General features: G+C 45.3%; 1 protein-coding gene across 4 annotated transcripts in view; it reads left to right on the top strand.

The window, feature by feature from the left end:
* Nucleotides 1-3,044: 3,044 nt before the first annotated feature.
* The window catches only part of atg5 (ATG5 autophagy related 5 homolog (S. cerevisiae)), a 164,552-nt gene continuing 153,722 nt past the window's right edge, over nucleotides 3,045-13,874 (top strand). The window contains exons 1-2 of one of the 4 annotated variants that reach the window (XM_073055842.1): nucleotides 3,045-3,159; nucleotides 3,642-3,796. In XM_073055842.1, the coding sequence (XP_072911943.1) occupies nucleotides 3,689-3,796 (108 nt within the window). In that variant the 5' untranslated portion in view covers nucleotides 3,045-3,159; nucleotides 3,642-3,688. Of the gene's footprint in view, nucleotides 3,226-3,322; nucleotides 3,473-3,641; nucleotides 3,797-13,874 lie in introns of those variants that run through there. The other 3 variants (XM_073055844.1, XM_073055843.1, XM_073055845.1) reach the window with 3 other exon arrangements.

The following is a 13,874-nucleotide window of genomic DNA, read 5'->3' as shown; positions in this document are numbered from 1 at the left end:
CGGTTTTTCCATGGGGATTCTCTCCGACCTCTACTGACGCGCTCTGGAGAAAGCGCCCTGTGGGGCTGCGTTTCAGCCCGGTCTGCCCTGGACCACGCCGAGAGCTGCGGAGAATGGTAAACTCAAGGCCTTTCGCTCCATCTTCGCAACGTGTCTCAGAGTCGGGTCATCAGGCCGAGGGATACGAGTGGGCCTGTCGGGCTGTTGAACTGAGAAATTCGAGTTGGACCGTCGGGTCGGGTCGGGGGGGGGGGGGTTGGGCCGCAGGAGGTGCCAGGTTTGGAAGAGCAGACCATGCTGCTGCCAGCTGCCCGGCGGCACCCGAGTTGGTGCGCGGAGGCGGTGTGCAGTGAAACCGCGAGAGACTGCCTTGGACTGTGATTGCAAGACCCTGGTGGACATTGCTTGCTGCAGGCCTGCTTCCCTCGCTTGGTGGTGAGTGTCGCCTTGGTTGTAGTGAGGACAAGAGTTCCAGCTGTGGGCTTGCCTTGTGGCATGGCATCTGGGCTCAGTTGAAGGTGGCCGCTCCAGTTAGTGCTGCCCTCCAGTGTTGGGTCAGTGGAATTACAGGCTGGACTGCCCTCAACCATCAATTCGAGGTACAGTATGCCTACCCTGAAACAATCTGTGAGACTTCTTGCACAGGGTCTTGCTTTTTTAAAAAAATTAAGAGCAATCATCTGCTGCTCAGCGATAGAACATAAAACAAATCATATGTACAATTAAGAAACTTTAAAAAATAGTAGAAATACTGGAGTCATGATGATCATGATGAAGTCTGCTGGAGAGAGACATTTATACACATGCTGTCCTCCATAATTCAAAGAGATTGAAGGATAAGGTTGCAGGGTGACAAAACGTGGCAGGAGCACTTGGACCTAAAAACTAATCCCTACCGGGAGAAAACAGCAACTGATCTTTCCGCACTGTTCTCCAGCAGTTTAAGGACTAAGTCCAGCCGGAACATAACTCACAAGTGCTCCTGAAAGTCAGGTATTAATCCTACCTACCAACAACCAAGCATTGCCGTCCTGGTCCCCTTCACGAGAGCTTATGAAGAAGCATGTGACTTCCCTCCCAGAGACGATAGGTGTTTGTGCACTCGACTCTTGAAGGCTTGGACCCCATCGTCGCAGACGTTTCCAACCACAGCATCTGGAAGGATGTTCTAGATTCTGACAGCACAGTGAAGGAAGCTTCTATCCAGTGTTTTTTCCCTCCCCCCCCTTTCTGCTTTTCGCAGGGATCGCTCCCTACGTCCCTTGTCCCTTGTCCACTCGTCCCCCCCATCCCTTCCCACCGATCTCCCTCCTGGCACTTATCCTTGTAAACGGAACAAGTGCTGCACCTGCCCTTACACTTCCTCCCTCACCACCATTCAGGGCCCAAGACAGTCCTTCCAGGTGAGGCGACACTTCACCTGTGAGTCGGCTGGTGTGTTATACTGCGTCCGGTGCTCCCGGTGTGGCCTTTTATATATTGGTGAGACCCGACGCAGACTGGGAGACCGTTTCGCTGAACACCTACGCTCGGTCCGCCAGAGAAAGCAGGATCTCCCAGTGGCCACACATTTTAATTCCACGTCCCATTCACATTCTGATATGTCTCTCCATGGCCTTCTCTATTGTCAAAATGAATCCAAACTCAGGTTGGAGGAACAACACCTTATATACCAGCTGGGTAGCCTCCAACCTGATGGCATGAACATTGACTTCTCTAACTTCTGTTAATGCCCCTCCTCCCCTTCTTACCCCATCCCTGACATATTTAGTTGTTTGCCTGTTCTCCATCTCCCTCTGGTGCTCCCCCCTCCTTTCTTTCTCCTGAGGCCTCCCGTCCCATGATCCTTTCCCTTCTCCAGCTCTGTATCACTTTCGCCAATCACCTTTCCAGCTCTTAGCTTCATCCCACCCCCTCCGGTCTTCTCCTATCATTTCGCATTTCCCCCTCCCCCCACTACTTTCAAATCTCTTACTATCTTTCCTTTCGGTTAGTCCTGACGAAGGGTCTCGGCCCGAAACGCCAACAGCACTTCTCCCTATAGATGCTGCCTGGCCTGCTGCGTTCCACCAGCATTTTGTGTGTGTTGTTGTTTGAATTTCCAGCATCTGCAGATTTCCTCGTGTTCTATCCAGTGTGTAGGCTCTCGCATCAGACATAGAAACAGCATGAGCAGGCACAGATAAACCTGATCGTGTGGTGCGCCATCTCTCATGAGATGAAGGCAGCATGGTGCGAAGGTCTGCAGGGCTGTGGCTGGTGTGCATTTTGTACAGCGCAGTAGCTGCAGCAACCTGTCGTCTGTGGTGTAAGCTACCGATGGCCAGCTTCTCACGAGCTGTGGCTTCATCTACACCTATAATCCTGAGAGCCTTTCTTTGAACGGAATCAAGCTGGCTGAGGACACTCTGTGAGGCATTCGTCCGTGAGAAGCAGGCATACTCCATGATACTTCGTACCTGGGCTTTGTAAACCGTGGCTCTGCCCTCCTTGTCTCTTGGACTAAAAATGTATTTTCTTACATGACTATGTTCTTTTTTTCCTTCCTCGCTATCTTGAATGTGGTGTGTATGTTTTTACAACTTGGCCCCGGAGGAATGCTGTCTCGTTCGGTGGTATCCATGTATGGTTTTAATAACATTGAAACTTGATTTGATTTTGATTTGAGAAGGAAGGTGAAGGGTGTCTGACACTCTGATTGTTCTCTCTCCCGCTTTCTGGAAGATAGAGCAGCCAGATGCCCGGCCTCAGGAATGGCTTCATCCCCACTACCATGAACGAACCTTCCCGGATGGTCACCACTTTCAGGTCGCGAAGCCAAGTTCTCGGTCTCTTCTGTCATAGTCACTTTCGACTTTCTTTTCGCACTTTACTATAGTTTGCACTCACCGTTGCAGCGCACTGTTTGTCATCTGGGCTTCACGCGAGCGAGGAGTTTCAATTGCGCTTGCACCCGGCGAGAAGCTAACCTGAGAGGAGCGGAGCTGCGGTAATGAACCTTCCCAGCGGCGCGGGGGCGCTGTGGCGCAGCTCCCCGCTCCTCTTCCCATCGTGCCGCCGGCGGTCACGGGGGGGCAGGTCCGGGCGTGACGTGACGTGCCGTGCCGTGCCGTGCCGTGCGCGCTGAGTTTGTGAGGGAGCCGCGGCGGCCGGGCTCAGGTAGCGGGCCGAAGGGGGCGGCGGCGGAGGCGGAGGCGCCGCTCGCTCGCACACGGGAGCTCCGGGGTTTGTGGGGGCGGGGGCGGGGGCAAAGGCGCGACGCCGTGCGGGGTGGGTCATCTGCCGGTCGGAGAGAGCGGCCGCGGCCGGAAGCGGGGCGGGACGGGGGCAGGAGGCGGGGCGCGGGCCCGGGAATTGATGCCGGTTCCACTCCCCCTCTCTGAGACCGGGGGTCTTCCTGGAGCCGAGTCCGGGCCCTGCCTCTCCTCTATTCTCCCCCCACCTTGCTGAGGGTGTAGCCGTTCGCCACTCGGTACGTGTGCACCACAGAACCGTCATTATGTCATTTATCAGTGGGGTGGTTGTATGCACAGGGCAGGAAGGACATTGGAGGAAGTGGGATTGTTGGTGGATACAGGGGTGGGCAGTGCACTTCTTAGAGCAATGCGTACTCAATCTGTGTTTCTCTTATCATCCAAAAGTTGCCAAGGTACATCTGTCTATATGTGTTGCATCAAATGTTGGAAAAATGTCAGATGACAGAGATGTATTGCGAGACGTTTGGTTTGGAAGAATACCAACTTGTTTCACGCTTTCTCAGGACGAAATAACGGAGAGGGAAGCAGAACCTTATTATGTAAGTATAGGGGGAAATAATGCTTTTTTTAAAAAAGCTGGTTTGTGTGCATTTTGAAGTGACCAGTCTAGACTAAATAGGCTAACTATTTTTAATATAGTGTTTAGTATCGGTGTTAACTTGTGAAACGTAAATAATGTTTTTATAATTCTAGGATTTGAGTTTTTTCAGTTATATCTGCTGAGTGGAATGTTTTGATAACAACTTAGCCCATTCTCCTCAGTCCTGGTGTTCTACCAATAATCAAAATAAAATTTCTGCTCAGATTATTTTCTGTTTTAGTATTATAAAGTATTTCATGGGTTGGAAAACCTTAATATCTATTGAATTTTGTTCCCTCTTCTGTCTGCCAGTATAAATGGAAGTTATGAAAGACCAATGGAGTCTGTCTATATTTTAGCAATGTTATCTGTTTCTGAGAGAGGAGATGATTACCATTTATCAACTGGACAATGGCAGTTAAACATTAAGTTTAATCGAAAGCTATTGCAAACCGAGTTTTTTAAGTTCTACCAGGTTTATTTCCACTGGGGTTGGGTTAATTGTCCGATGCACAGGTACATTAATAAACTTACTTGCAGCAACATCATAGGCATAGAACGTCAGATAAGCAGCATTCACAAGAAAAGCAGAAACTTGTACATGAGAGAACATGATTGCAACAAAAAGAAATCAATCTCCATTAATCGCGCAAAGTGTCTCTCGTGTTCCTGTAGTAATTATACAGCAGTTGTGCAGGCTGGTTCAAAAACCAAATGGTTGAAGGGAAGTAACTGTTACTGAACCTGGTAGTGTGGATCTTAGATAGATAGATAAATACTTTATTCATCCCCATGGGGAAATTCAACATTTTTTCCAATGTCCCATACACTTGTTGTAGCAAAACTAATTACATACAATGCTTAACTCAGTAAAAATATGATATGCATCTAAATCACTCTCTCAAAAAGCATTAATAATAGCTTTTAAAAAGTTCTTAAGTAGTTTACTTAAATACATTAAATACAATCAACCCTGGCACTTTAACATATCTTACTCCTGGCGGTTGAATTGTAAAGCCTAATGGCATTGGGGAGTATTGACCTCTTCATCCTGTCTGAGGAGCATTGCATCGATAGCAGCCTGTCGCTGAAACTGCTTCTCTGTCTCTGGATGGTGCTATGTAGAGGATGTTCAGGGTTTTCCATAATTGACCGTAGCCTACTCAGCGCCCTTCGCTCAGCTACCGATGTTATACTCTCCAGTACTTTGCCCACGACAGAGCCCGCCTTCCTTACCAGCTTATTAAGACGTGAGGCGTCCCTCTTCTTAATGCTGCCTCCCCAACACGCCACCACAAAGAAGAGGGCGCTCTCCACAACTGACCTATAGAACATCTTCAGCATCTCACTACAGACATTGAATGACACAGAATTGGCTTCTATACTGCCTACCTGTGGCGTGTGAGAAGATGCCATTGTCCCGGGTGGTGGGGATCTTTTATGATTGAGGTTGATGGTTTATTTCTCAGGTGGGTGAGGAGGGGAAAGATTAAGCAGAATTAGGTCTATATTTATTTGAGGTAAGAAGAATATGTTTATTAATTTGAACCCCACAACATTCTTGCAGGGTTGATATTTCTCTAGGCTCAGGCGTCTACTGCTGGTGTCGCTGTCTCAATGCAGTGTAACCCCTGTTTTTACAGCCATTTTGGTTACAGAAATTTCACACAACATTACCCAAAAATTTGACATGTGGCATAAAATCTCAATCTTCTGTATCACCAGGATTGCCTATATTAGGGGTTGTCATCCCAGATGGAGATGAGGAGTAATTTCTTAACAGGAACTTGTTTGTTATATGCCATGTCATATGACATGGGCGATCATGGTCTTTCCGTGTCCACGACTGCTCTTGGCAGATTTTTCTACAGAAGTGCTTTGCCATTGCTGCCTTCTGGGCAGTGTCTGTACAAGGCGGGTAACCCCCGCCATTATCGATACACTTCGGAGATTGTCTGCCTGGTGTCAGTGGTCGCATAACCAGCATGTGATACGTACCAACCGCTCAGATGTCCACTCACCACCTGCTCCCGTGGCTTCACGTGACCCTGCTCGGGGAGGTGAGCTAAGCAGGTGCTACGCCTTGCCTACGGAGGGTGACCCGCAAGCGAGCGAAGGGAAGGAGTGCCTCACACATCCTTTGGTAGAGACATATCTCCACCGCACCTGACATGAATGGTGGCGATTGAGTGTATTTTGTTTAATTTTAGGATAGGAAGGGGTCTGGGAGACGTGAGATTTGTACGGAAAGTGACACTGACGTGAAAGACCAGGCACGATTTTATTGATTGGTAGAACAGGCGCAAAGGGATAAATGGGGTACCTGCAACTATTTCCAATTTTCCATTCCATTACCATGCCAGCTTGAATGTTTTCATAGTCTGTGACCTCACTTTCGAATGCTTGCCCTTGAGCATCACTGAGGTAATCCTTGCCTAATGGCGAGGAAATTTTCATTCTGTTAGCATCAGCTAACCAATTGCAATTCCCACTTTACTATGCTATTAATTTTTAATTCTGATTTACGTTTGGGCATGGTTTGACATGGAGTTCTAGTCATTATTGATGGAAGAGATACTGTTAACTGTCTTGATAGAGTATAAAGTTCAAAGTAAATTTATCATCAAAGTGCATTTATCTCACCATATCCAACCCTGAGATTCATTTTCCTGCAGGCCTACTCAATAAATCCAACAACCATAATAGAATCAATGAAAGACCACTCCAACAGGGTGGGCAACCAGTGTGCAAAAGTCAAGTTTATTGTCACTTAACTAGTATACCGCCAAATGAGACAGCATTTCTCTGGACCAGGATGTAAAACATTGTACTATACATAACACATAAAACATAATAACTTATGAAAGGATGAAATCTACAGATGGATTACACATAAAGAAGCTAAAATGCCTGAATTAAATATTCTAAGGTGCGGAGCTGATTAACTAGTGACACTTTGAATGCGATTCGGCAAGGAGATCAGAAACCTGATGGCCTGAGGGAAGAAACTGTTTACCATCCTGACATTCCTTGTTTTTATGCATTGGAGTCTCCTGTTTGACGGTAGAAAGACAGAGGATGATGGATGGGTGGGATCCTTAAGGTCCCTGTGTATGCAGCACTCCTGATAGATGTCCCCGATGGATGGTAGGGACCTATTATCCTTTCAACTGTTCTCACAGTCCTTTCCGGTCCGATGCTCAGTTGCTCCCGTACCAGATGGAGAAGCAACTTGCCAGGACGCTGTCAATGGTGCTCCTATAAAATGCAGTTAAGATGGGTGGGGGGGGGGGGGGCCTCACTTTCCTCAATCTCCTTAGGAAGTGGAGGCGCTTCCTCTACTGCAAATACAAAAAGAAACAGAAAAGAAAAAGCAATAAATAGGGAGAACTTGAGATGGTGCTTATAAGTGAGTCCATAGATTGTGGGAGCCATTCAGTGATGGGTGAGTGAAGTTACCCTCTCTGGATAGATAGATACTTTATTCATCCCCATGGGGAAATTCAACTTTTTTCCAATGTCCCATACACTTGTTGTAGCAAAACTAATTACATACAATACTTAACTCAGTAAAAAAAATATGATATACATCTAAATCACCATCTCAAAAAGCATTAATAATAGCTTTAAAAAGTTCTTAAGTCCTGGCGGTAGAATTGTAAAGCCTAATGGCATTGGGGAGTATTGACCTCTTCATCCTGTCTGAGGAGCATTGCATCGATAGTAACCTGTCGCTGAAACTGCTTCTCTGTCTCTGGATGGTGCTATGTAGAGGATGTTCAGAGTTATCCATAATTGACCGTAGCCTACTCAGCGCCCTTCGCTCAGCTACCGATGTTAAACTCTCCAGTACTTTGCCCACAACAGAGCCCGCCTTCCTTACCAGCTTATTAAGACGTGAGGCGTCCCTCTTCTTAATGCTTCCTCCCCAACACGCCACCACAAAGAAGAGGGCGCTCTCCACAACTGACCTATAGAACATCTTCAGCATCTCACTACAGACATTGAATGACGCCAACCTTCTTAGGAAGTACATTTGACTCTGTGCCTTCCTGCACAAGGCATCTGTGTTGGCAGTCCAGTCTAGCTTCTCGTCTAACTGTACTCCCAGATACTTGTAGGTCTTAACCTGCTCCACACATTCTCCATTAATGATCACTGGCTCCATATGAGGCCTAGATCTCCTAAAGTCCACCACCATCTCCTTGGTCTTGGTGATATTGAGACGCAGGTAGTTTGAGTTGCACCATATCACAAAGTCCTGTATCAGTTTCCTATACTCCTCCTCCTGTCCATTCCTGACACACCCCACTATAATAAACAGTGCAGTTTCTTATTTACACTACAGAATTGGACTGTAACTGGAATTCCTGTATAACGTAAAACCAGCTGATGGAGATATCAAAGTGAAGTTTAAAGATCATTAGACCATAGAATTAGTCCATTTGGCCCATCAAGTGTGCTCTGCCACTCGATCATGGCTGATTTATTTTCCCCCTTAGCCCCATTATCTTTCTTTCTCCTTGTAACTTTTGTTATCCTTACTAATTAAGAACTTATCAACCTCTGTTTTAAATATATCCAGTGACTTGGCCTCTATAGTCGGTCCTATGTTACCATGGAGACGGGTCCTCTTGCCGTGGAGATGGGGTCCGGCATGTCCCCAGGGTCCCATCTCCTTAAAGCTTTCCTCTCTATGGTCCGGGTGTCATTTACTGTCCCTGCCACGGCTGCTTGTTTCCCACACGGCCACACTCTTGGGCAAAGCAATTGCCTTTCGGGGTTTCCAATGAAATCTCCACCACCTCACCTTGATTCTCTAACCCTTGGGAATCCTTCACCCTGTCTCTGCTCCCAGTTCCTTGGCATTTGGAGGCTTTGCTGTTGGAATCACTGGCCTATGTCATGAAATTTGTTTTGCAGCAGTAGTACATTGAATAGTAATTTTAAAATAGCCTATAAATAACGTTAAGGATATATAAAAGAATTAAGTAGTGCAAGAAGAGAGCAAAAATAGTGAAGTAATGTTCATGGGTTCATTTTCCATTCAGAAATCAGATGTCACTGTCTTATGCGATGTCAGGGCATCAAGGGATATGGCGAGAAGGCAGGTGTATACTGTGATGGAATGGTAGAACAGACTTGATGGGCTGGATGGCTTAATTCTACTCCTACGTCTTACGGTCATTGACCCTGCACTCTATCCCATCTGCCACGCCTTTGGCCATTCTTTTAATCTAAGTCCACTCAGACTCACTGCTTCCTCAACACTATCTGCCCCTCCACCTATCTTTGTATCATCTGTAAACATGGCCACAAAACTATCAAATCGTTGCATATAATGTGAGGGGAAAAAAGCGGTCTCAACACCAATCCCAGCGAAGCACCACTAGTCACTGGCAACCAGCCAAAAAAAGCCCCCTTATTTCCATTCTTTGCTCCTGCCAATTAGCTAATCTTCTATTTGTGCTAGGATCTTTCCTACAATACCATGGGCTCTTATCTTATATGTGGCCCTTTGTCAAAGCCCTTTTGAAAATTTAAATAAAAAACACCCACTGATGCTCCTTTGTCTATCCTGTCTGAATTTCCTGAAAGGTTTCCATCAGATTTGTAAGACAAGATTTCTCCTTAAGGAAACCATACTCACTTTGGCCTTAAAGAATGGAGCGACATTTGGAATTTTCTGATCCTCCAGAACCATGCCAGAAAGTGATTCTTGAAGGATCGTTACACCCTATCCTCTTTATATGCGGGGGATACATTCCTCACAGTTGACGCATAATGTGAATAATTATTTAAATGGAGAAAATAGGGATGCGTTTTAGAGGGCTTCCTAAATGTTTTATTTGTAATTTATTCACATCTTCATACCAATATGACACAAAAGCAGTACCACAAGGCAACATTCGTATTATATTTCATCAATTTAAGGTAATATTCAATGTAGTAAATCATAGAAAGTTAACATACTAGGGTGTACAGTACTCACCAAGAGTGGCAGATGTGTTCCCTCCGGGAGACGAGTGGTGGTTGTGGTGTCGGGCAGCTTTACATGGATAAGGTTGATGGTTGTCGTCAGGATCATATCAAGCACAGCAAGGGGTGAAGGAAGACTCACAGAACTCTTAGGACTACCGGCAGCAGGAGTTGACACCAGTTTGAAGAAAGTGGTGAGGGTTGTTTGCTTGGCAGCATTTTGTTTTTCAGCATAAATTTGCTTGTAGGGAAGAAGGGTTGACGGCAGGGAATGACTGAAATGCTGACTCCGTTCTAAACTTGGGTGCATGTCCATCGCCATTTGTGCCAAGTGTTCTGACTTCCAGCATTCCCTCACCGTTGGTAAACTCCCGGGATTTTCAAAATCGTCTGTTGCTTGCAGCATCTGAGAGATAGTTCGCCGTTTAAAAAAAAAAATACCTTGAATGTGGATCACACCTTGGTCGAGTGGTTGAATCAGCGATGTTGTGTTAGGCGGCAGGAAAAGCACTGTTAGGATGAATGCTGTCCAAGTGTTTAGGATCGGCTGGCGCAATGTCAAACAACAAAAGAACTTCAAAGGCGGCAGTATCGTCCCAGAGCTGTGTTACCTTCACCTGATGCCACGCTGTTTATAATTTCCAACTTTTTTTTGAAGTGTTAAAGCAGTTCTGTGCCGCTCGGCTGATGGCCCAGAACATGACATTGGACACTTAGGAGGCATAGTTAAATATTCCAAGCACAAAATCACTGCAGCGTAGGTAAAACCAGCAAAAGTTTAAGAGTGCAAGATCACACATCCACACCTTGCCAAAACCAATGCAAGACTGATGGGAGCGAGATTGTGAGGTGTGCACACCTGACTTGTATTGGCGAGAAAGTGGTGCTTCTCGTCCCAACAGTGAGACTGTGAGGCGTGTGCACATGACTTGTATTGGCGGGAAAGCAGTGCTCCTTGCATAACTGTGAATCCGCACGGTCTGAAGACGCATATAACGAGGATAGGGTGTACTTAATGCCTCCACAATTTCTTCAGCTACCTCTTGCAGAACTCTTGGGTGTAGGCCATCTGGTCCAGCTGATTTATCTACCTCAGACGTTTGAGCTTCCCATGCACATTTTCCCTAGTAATAGCAACTGCACTCACTTCTGTCTCCTGACACTCTTGCACTTTTGACATACTGCCAGTGTCTTCTGCAGTGAAGACTAATGCAAAACAGTTCAACTACTGTTTCCTTTTCCCCCATTACTACCTCTAGTGTCCTTTTCCAGCTGTCCAATATCTACTGTCACTTGTCTTTTACTCTTTATATATCTGAAAAACTTTTTGGTATCCTCTGATATTATTGGCTAGCTTGTCTTTATATTTAATCTTTTCTCTCCTTATGGCTTTTTCAGTTGTTTTCTGTTGGTTTTTTAAAGCTGTCAATCCTCTAACTTCCACTAATATTTGCTCTGTTATATAGTCTCTTGCTTTTATGTTGGCTTGACTTCCCTTGTCAGGTATGGTTGCCTCATCTAGATCTATGCTGTACCTTCTAAATTGTTCCCTGAAATTCCAGCCATTGCTGTTCTGCCATCATCCCTGCTAGTGTTCCCTTCCAATGAACTTTGTCCAGCTCCCCCCCCATGCCTTTGTAATTCCCTTTACTCCACTTTAACACAGATATGTCTGATTTTAGCTTCTCCTTCTCAAACTGGAGGGTGAATTATATGATGATCATTGGCTCCTAAGGCATCCTTTACCTTAAGCTCCCTAATCATGTCTGGGTTATACACAATACCAAATCCAGCCTTTCCCTAGTTTGCTCAATTATAAGTTGCTCTAAAGTCTTCTGATAGGCTTTCTACAAATTCCTTCTCTAAGGATGCAGCACCTACTTGATTTTTCCAGATCTATTTGCATATTGAAATGCCCCCATGACAATTGTAACATTGCTCTTTTTGCATGCCTTTTCTATCTCCTGGAGTATTTTGTACCCCCCTCCCTCACTACTGTTTGGAGGCCTGTATATAACTTCCATCGAGGCTGCCATTCCCAACACATCCTTCCATATATATGGGGCCCAAAACTGCTCACAATACTCCAACTAGGGTCTGACCCAAAGCTTTATAAAGCCTCAACGTTATGTTGTTTCTTTTATATTTGACTTCTCTAAACGAATGCCAAAATTGCATTTGTCTTCCTTACTACTGAATCAATCTGCAAGTTAACCTTTAGTAGTCTTGTATTAGGACTCTTGGGTTCCTTTGCACCTCTGATTTCTGAATTTGCTTCCTGTTTAGAAAATAGTCTGCCTTTACTCCTTCTACCTAAGTACATGACTATACACTTCCTTACACTGCCCCTTCTTTGCCCAGTCTATTAATATGGAAATGGCAAAGAGTGGAAATGAAGAGGGTCTTTCCTGTACAAAAGGGATGGGTTGCACCTTAACAGACGGGGGACCAACATTCTGGCAGGCAGGTTTGCCACTACTATACGGGTGTGTTTAAACTAACTTATTAAAATTTAATAAGTTAAAATTAACTTATTATTTAATTATTTATGTTTTATATTTCTACACTATTCTTGGTTGGTGCGGCTGTAACAAAACCCAATTTCCCCTCGGGATCAATAAAGTATGTCTGTCTGTCTAAGTAGTGGGGGGGAGGAGACAAACTGGAAATAGAAGGATGGAGTTGAAGGGAAAGAGAGAATAAAAGTTAAGAAAGACAACAGGATTAATGGGGCAGAAAGCTCAGAAGAGATCGGAGAGTACGACCAAGTGCAATAGGAATCGATGTGAAAGGTGAGGGGAGTAATGGATTAAAAGTATATATGATTGCATGGAGTATAAGAAATAAAGTGGATGAGCTTGAGGCTCAGTTGGAAATTGGCAAGTATGATGTAGGAATAATAGAGACATGGCTGTAAGAGGACCAGGGCTGGGAAATGAATATTCAAGGGTATGCGTCCTATCGAAAGGACAGACAGGTGGGCAGAGAGGGTGAGGTGGCTCTGTTGGTGAGGAATGAAATTCAGTCCCTTACAAGGGGTGACATAGAATCAGGAGGTGTAGAGTCAGTATGGATAGAACTGAGAAATTGTAAGGGAAAAAAGACCCTATTGGGAATTATCTACAGGCCCCCAGACAGTAGCCTGGATGTAGGGTGCAAGTTGAATCAGGAGTTAAAATTGGCATGTCGCAATGGTATTGCTACAGTTATAATGGGGGATTTCAACTTGCAGGTAGACTGGGAAAATCAGGTTGGTACTGGACCCCAAGAAAGGGAGTTTGTGGAGTGCCTCCGAGATGGATTCTTAGAGCAGCTTGTACTGGAGCCTACCAGGGAGAAGGCATTTCTGGATTTAGTGTTGTGTAAGGAACCGGATTTGGTAAGGGAACTCGAGGTAAAGGCGCCATTAGGAGGTAGTGACCATAATATGATAAATTTTAATCTACAGTTTGAGAGGGAGAAGGGAAAATCGGAAATGTCAGTATTACAGTTGAACAAAGGGGACTATGGAGCCATGAGGGAGGAGCTGGCCAAAGTTGACTGGAAAGATATCCTAGCAGAGATGACAGTGGAATAGCAATGGCAGGTATTTCTGGGAATAATGCAGAAGGTGCAGGATCAGTTCATTCCAAAGAGGAAGAAAGATTCTAAGGGGAGTAAAGGGTGACTGTGGCTGACAAGGGAAGTCAAGGACAGCATAAAAAAAAAAGTATAACATAGCAAAGATGAGTGGGAAGCCAGAGGATTGGGAAACTTTTAAAGAGCAACAGAAGATAACTAAAGGCAATATGGGGAGAAAAGATGAGGTACGAAGGTAAACTAGCCAATAATACAAAGGAGGATAGGAAAAGCTTCTTTAGGTATGTGAAGAGGAAAAAAATTAATTAAGACCAAAGTTGGGCCCTTGAAGACAGAAACGGGTGAATTTATTATGGGAACAAGGAAATGGCAGACGAGTTGAACAGGTACTTTGAATCTGTCTTCACTAGGAGTGACACAAACAATCTCCTAGATGTAATAGTGGCCAGAGGATCTAGGGTAACGGAGGAACTGAAGAA

The sequence above is a fragment of the Hemitrygon akajei genome, chromosome 9, assembly GCF_048418815.1.
Source record: "Hemitrygon akajei chromosome 9, sHemAka1.3, whole genome shotgun sequence".
Taxonomy (NCBI): Eukaryota; Metazoa; Chordata; class Chondrichthyes; order Myliobatiformes; family Dasyatidae; genus Hemitrygon; species Hemitrygon akajei.
Note: the sequence above shows the minus strand (reverse complement) of the source record. Positions and strands in the feature narration are given on the sequence as shown.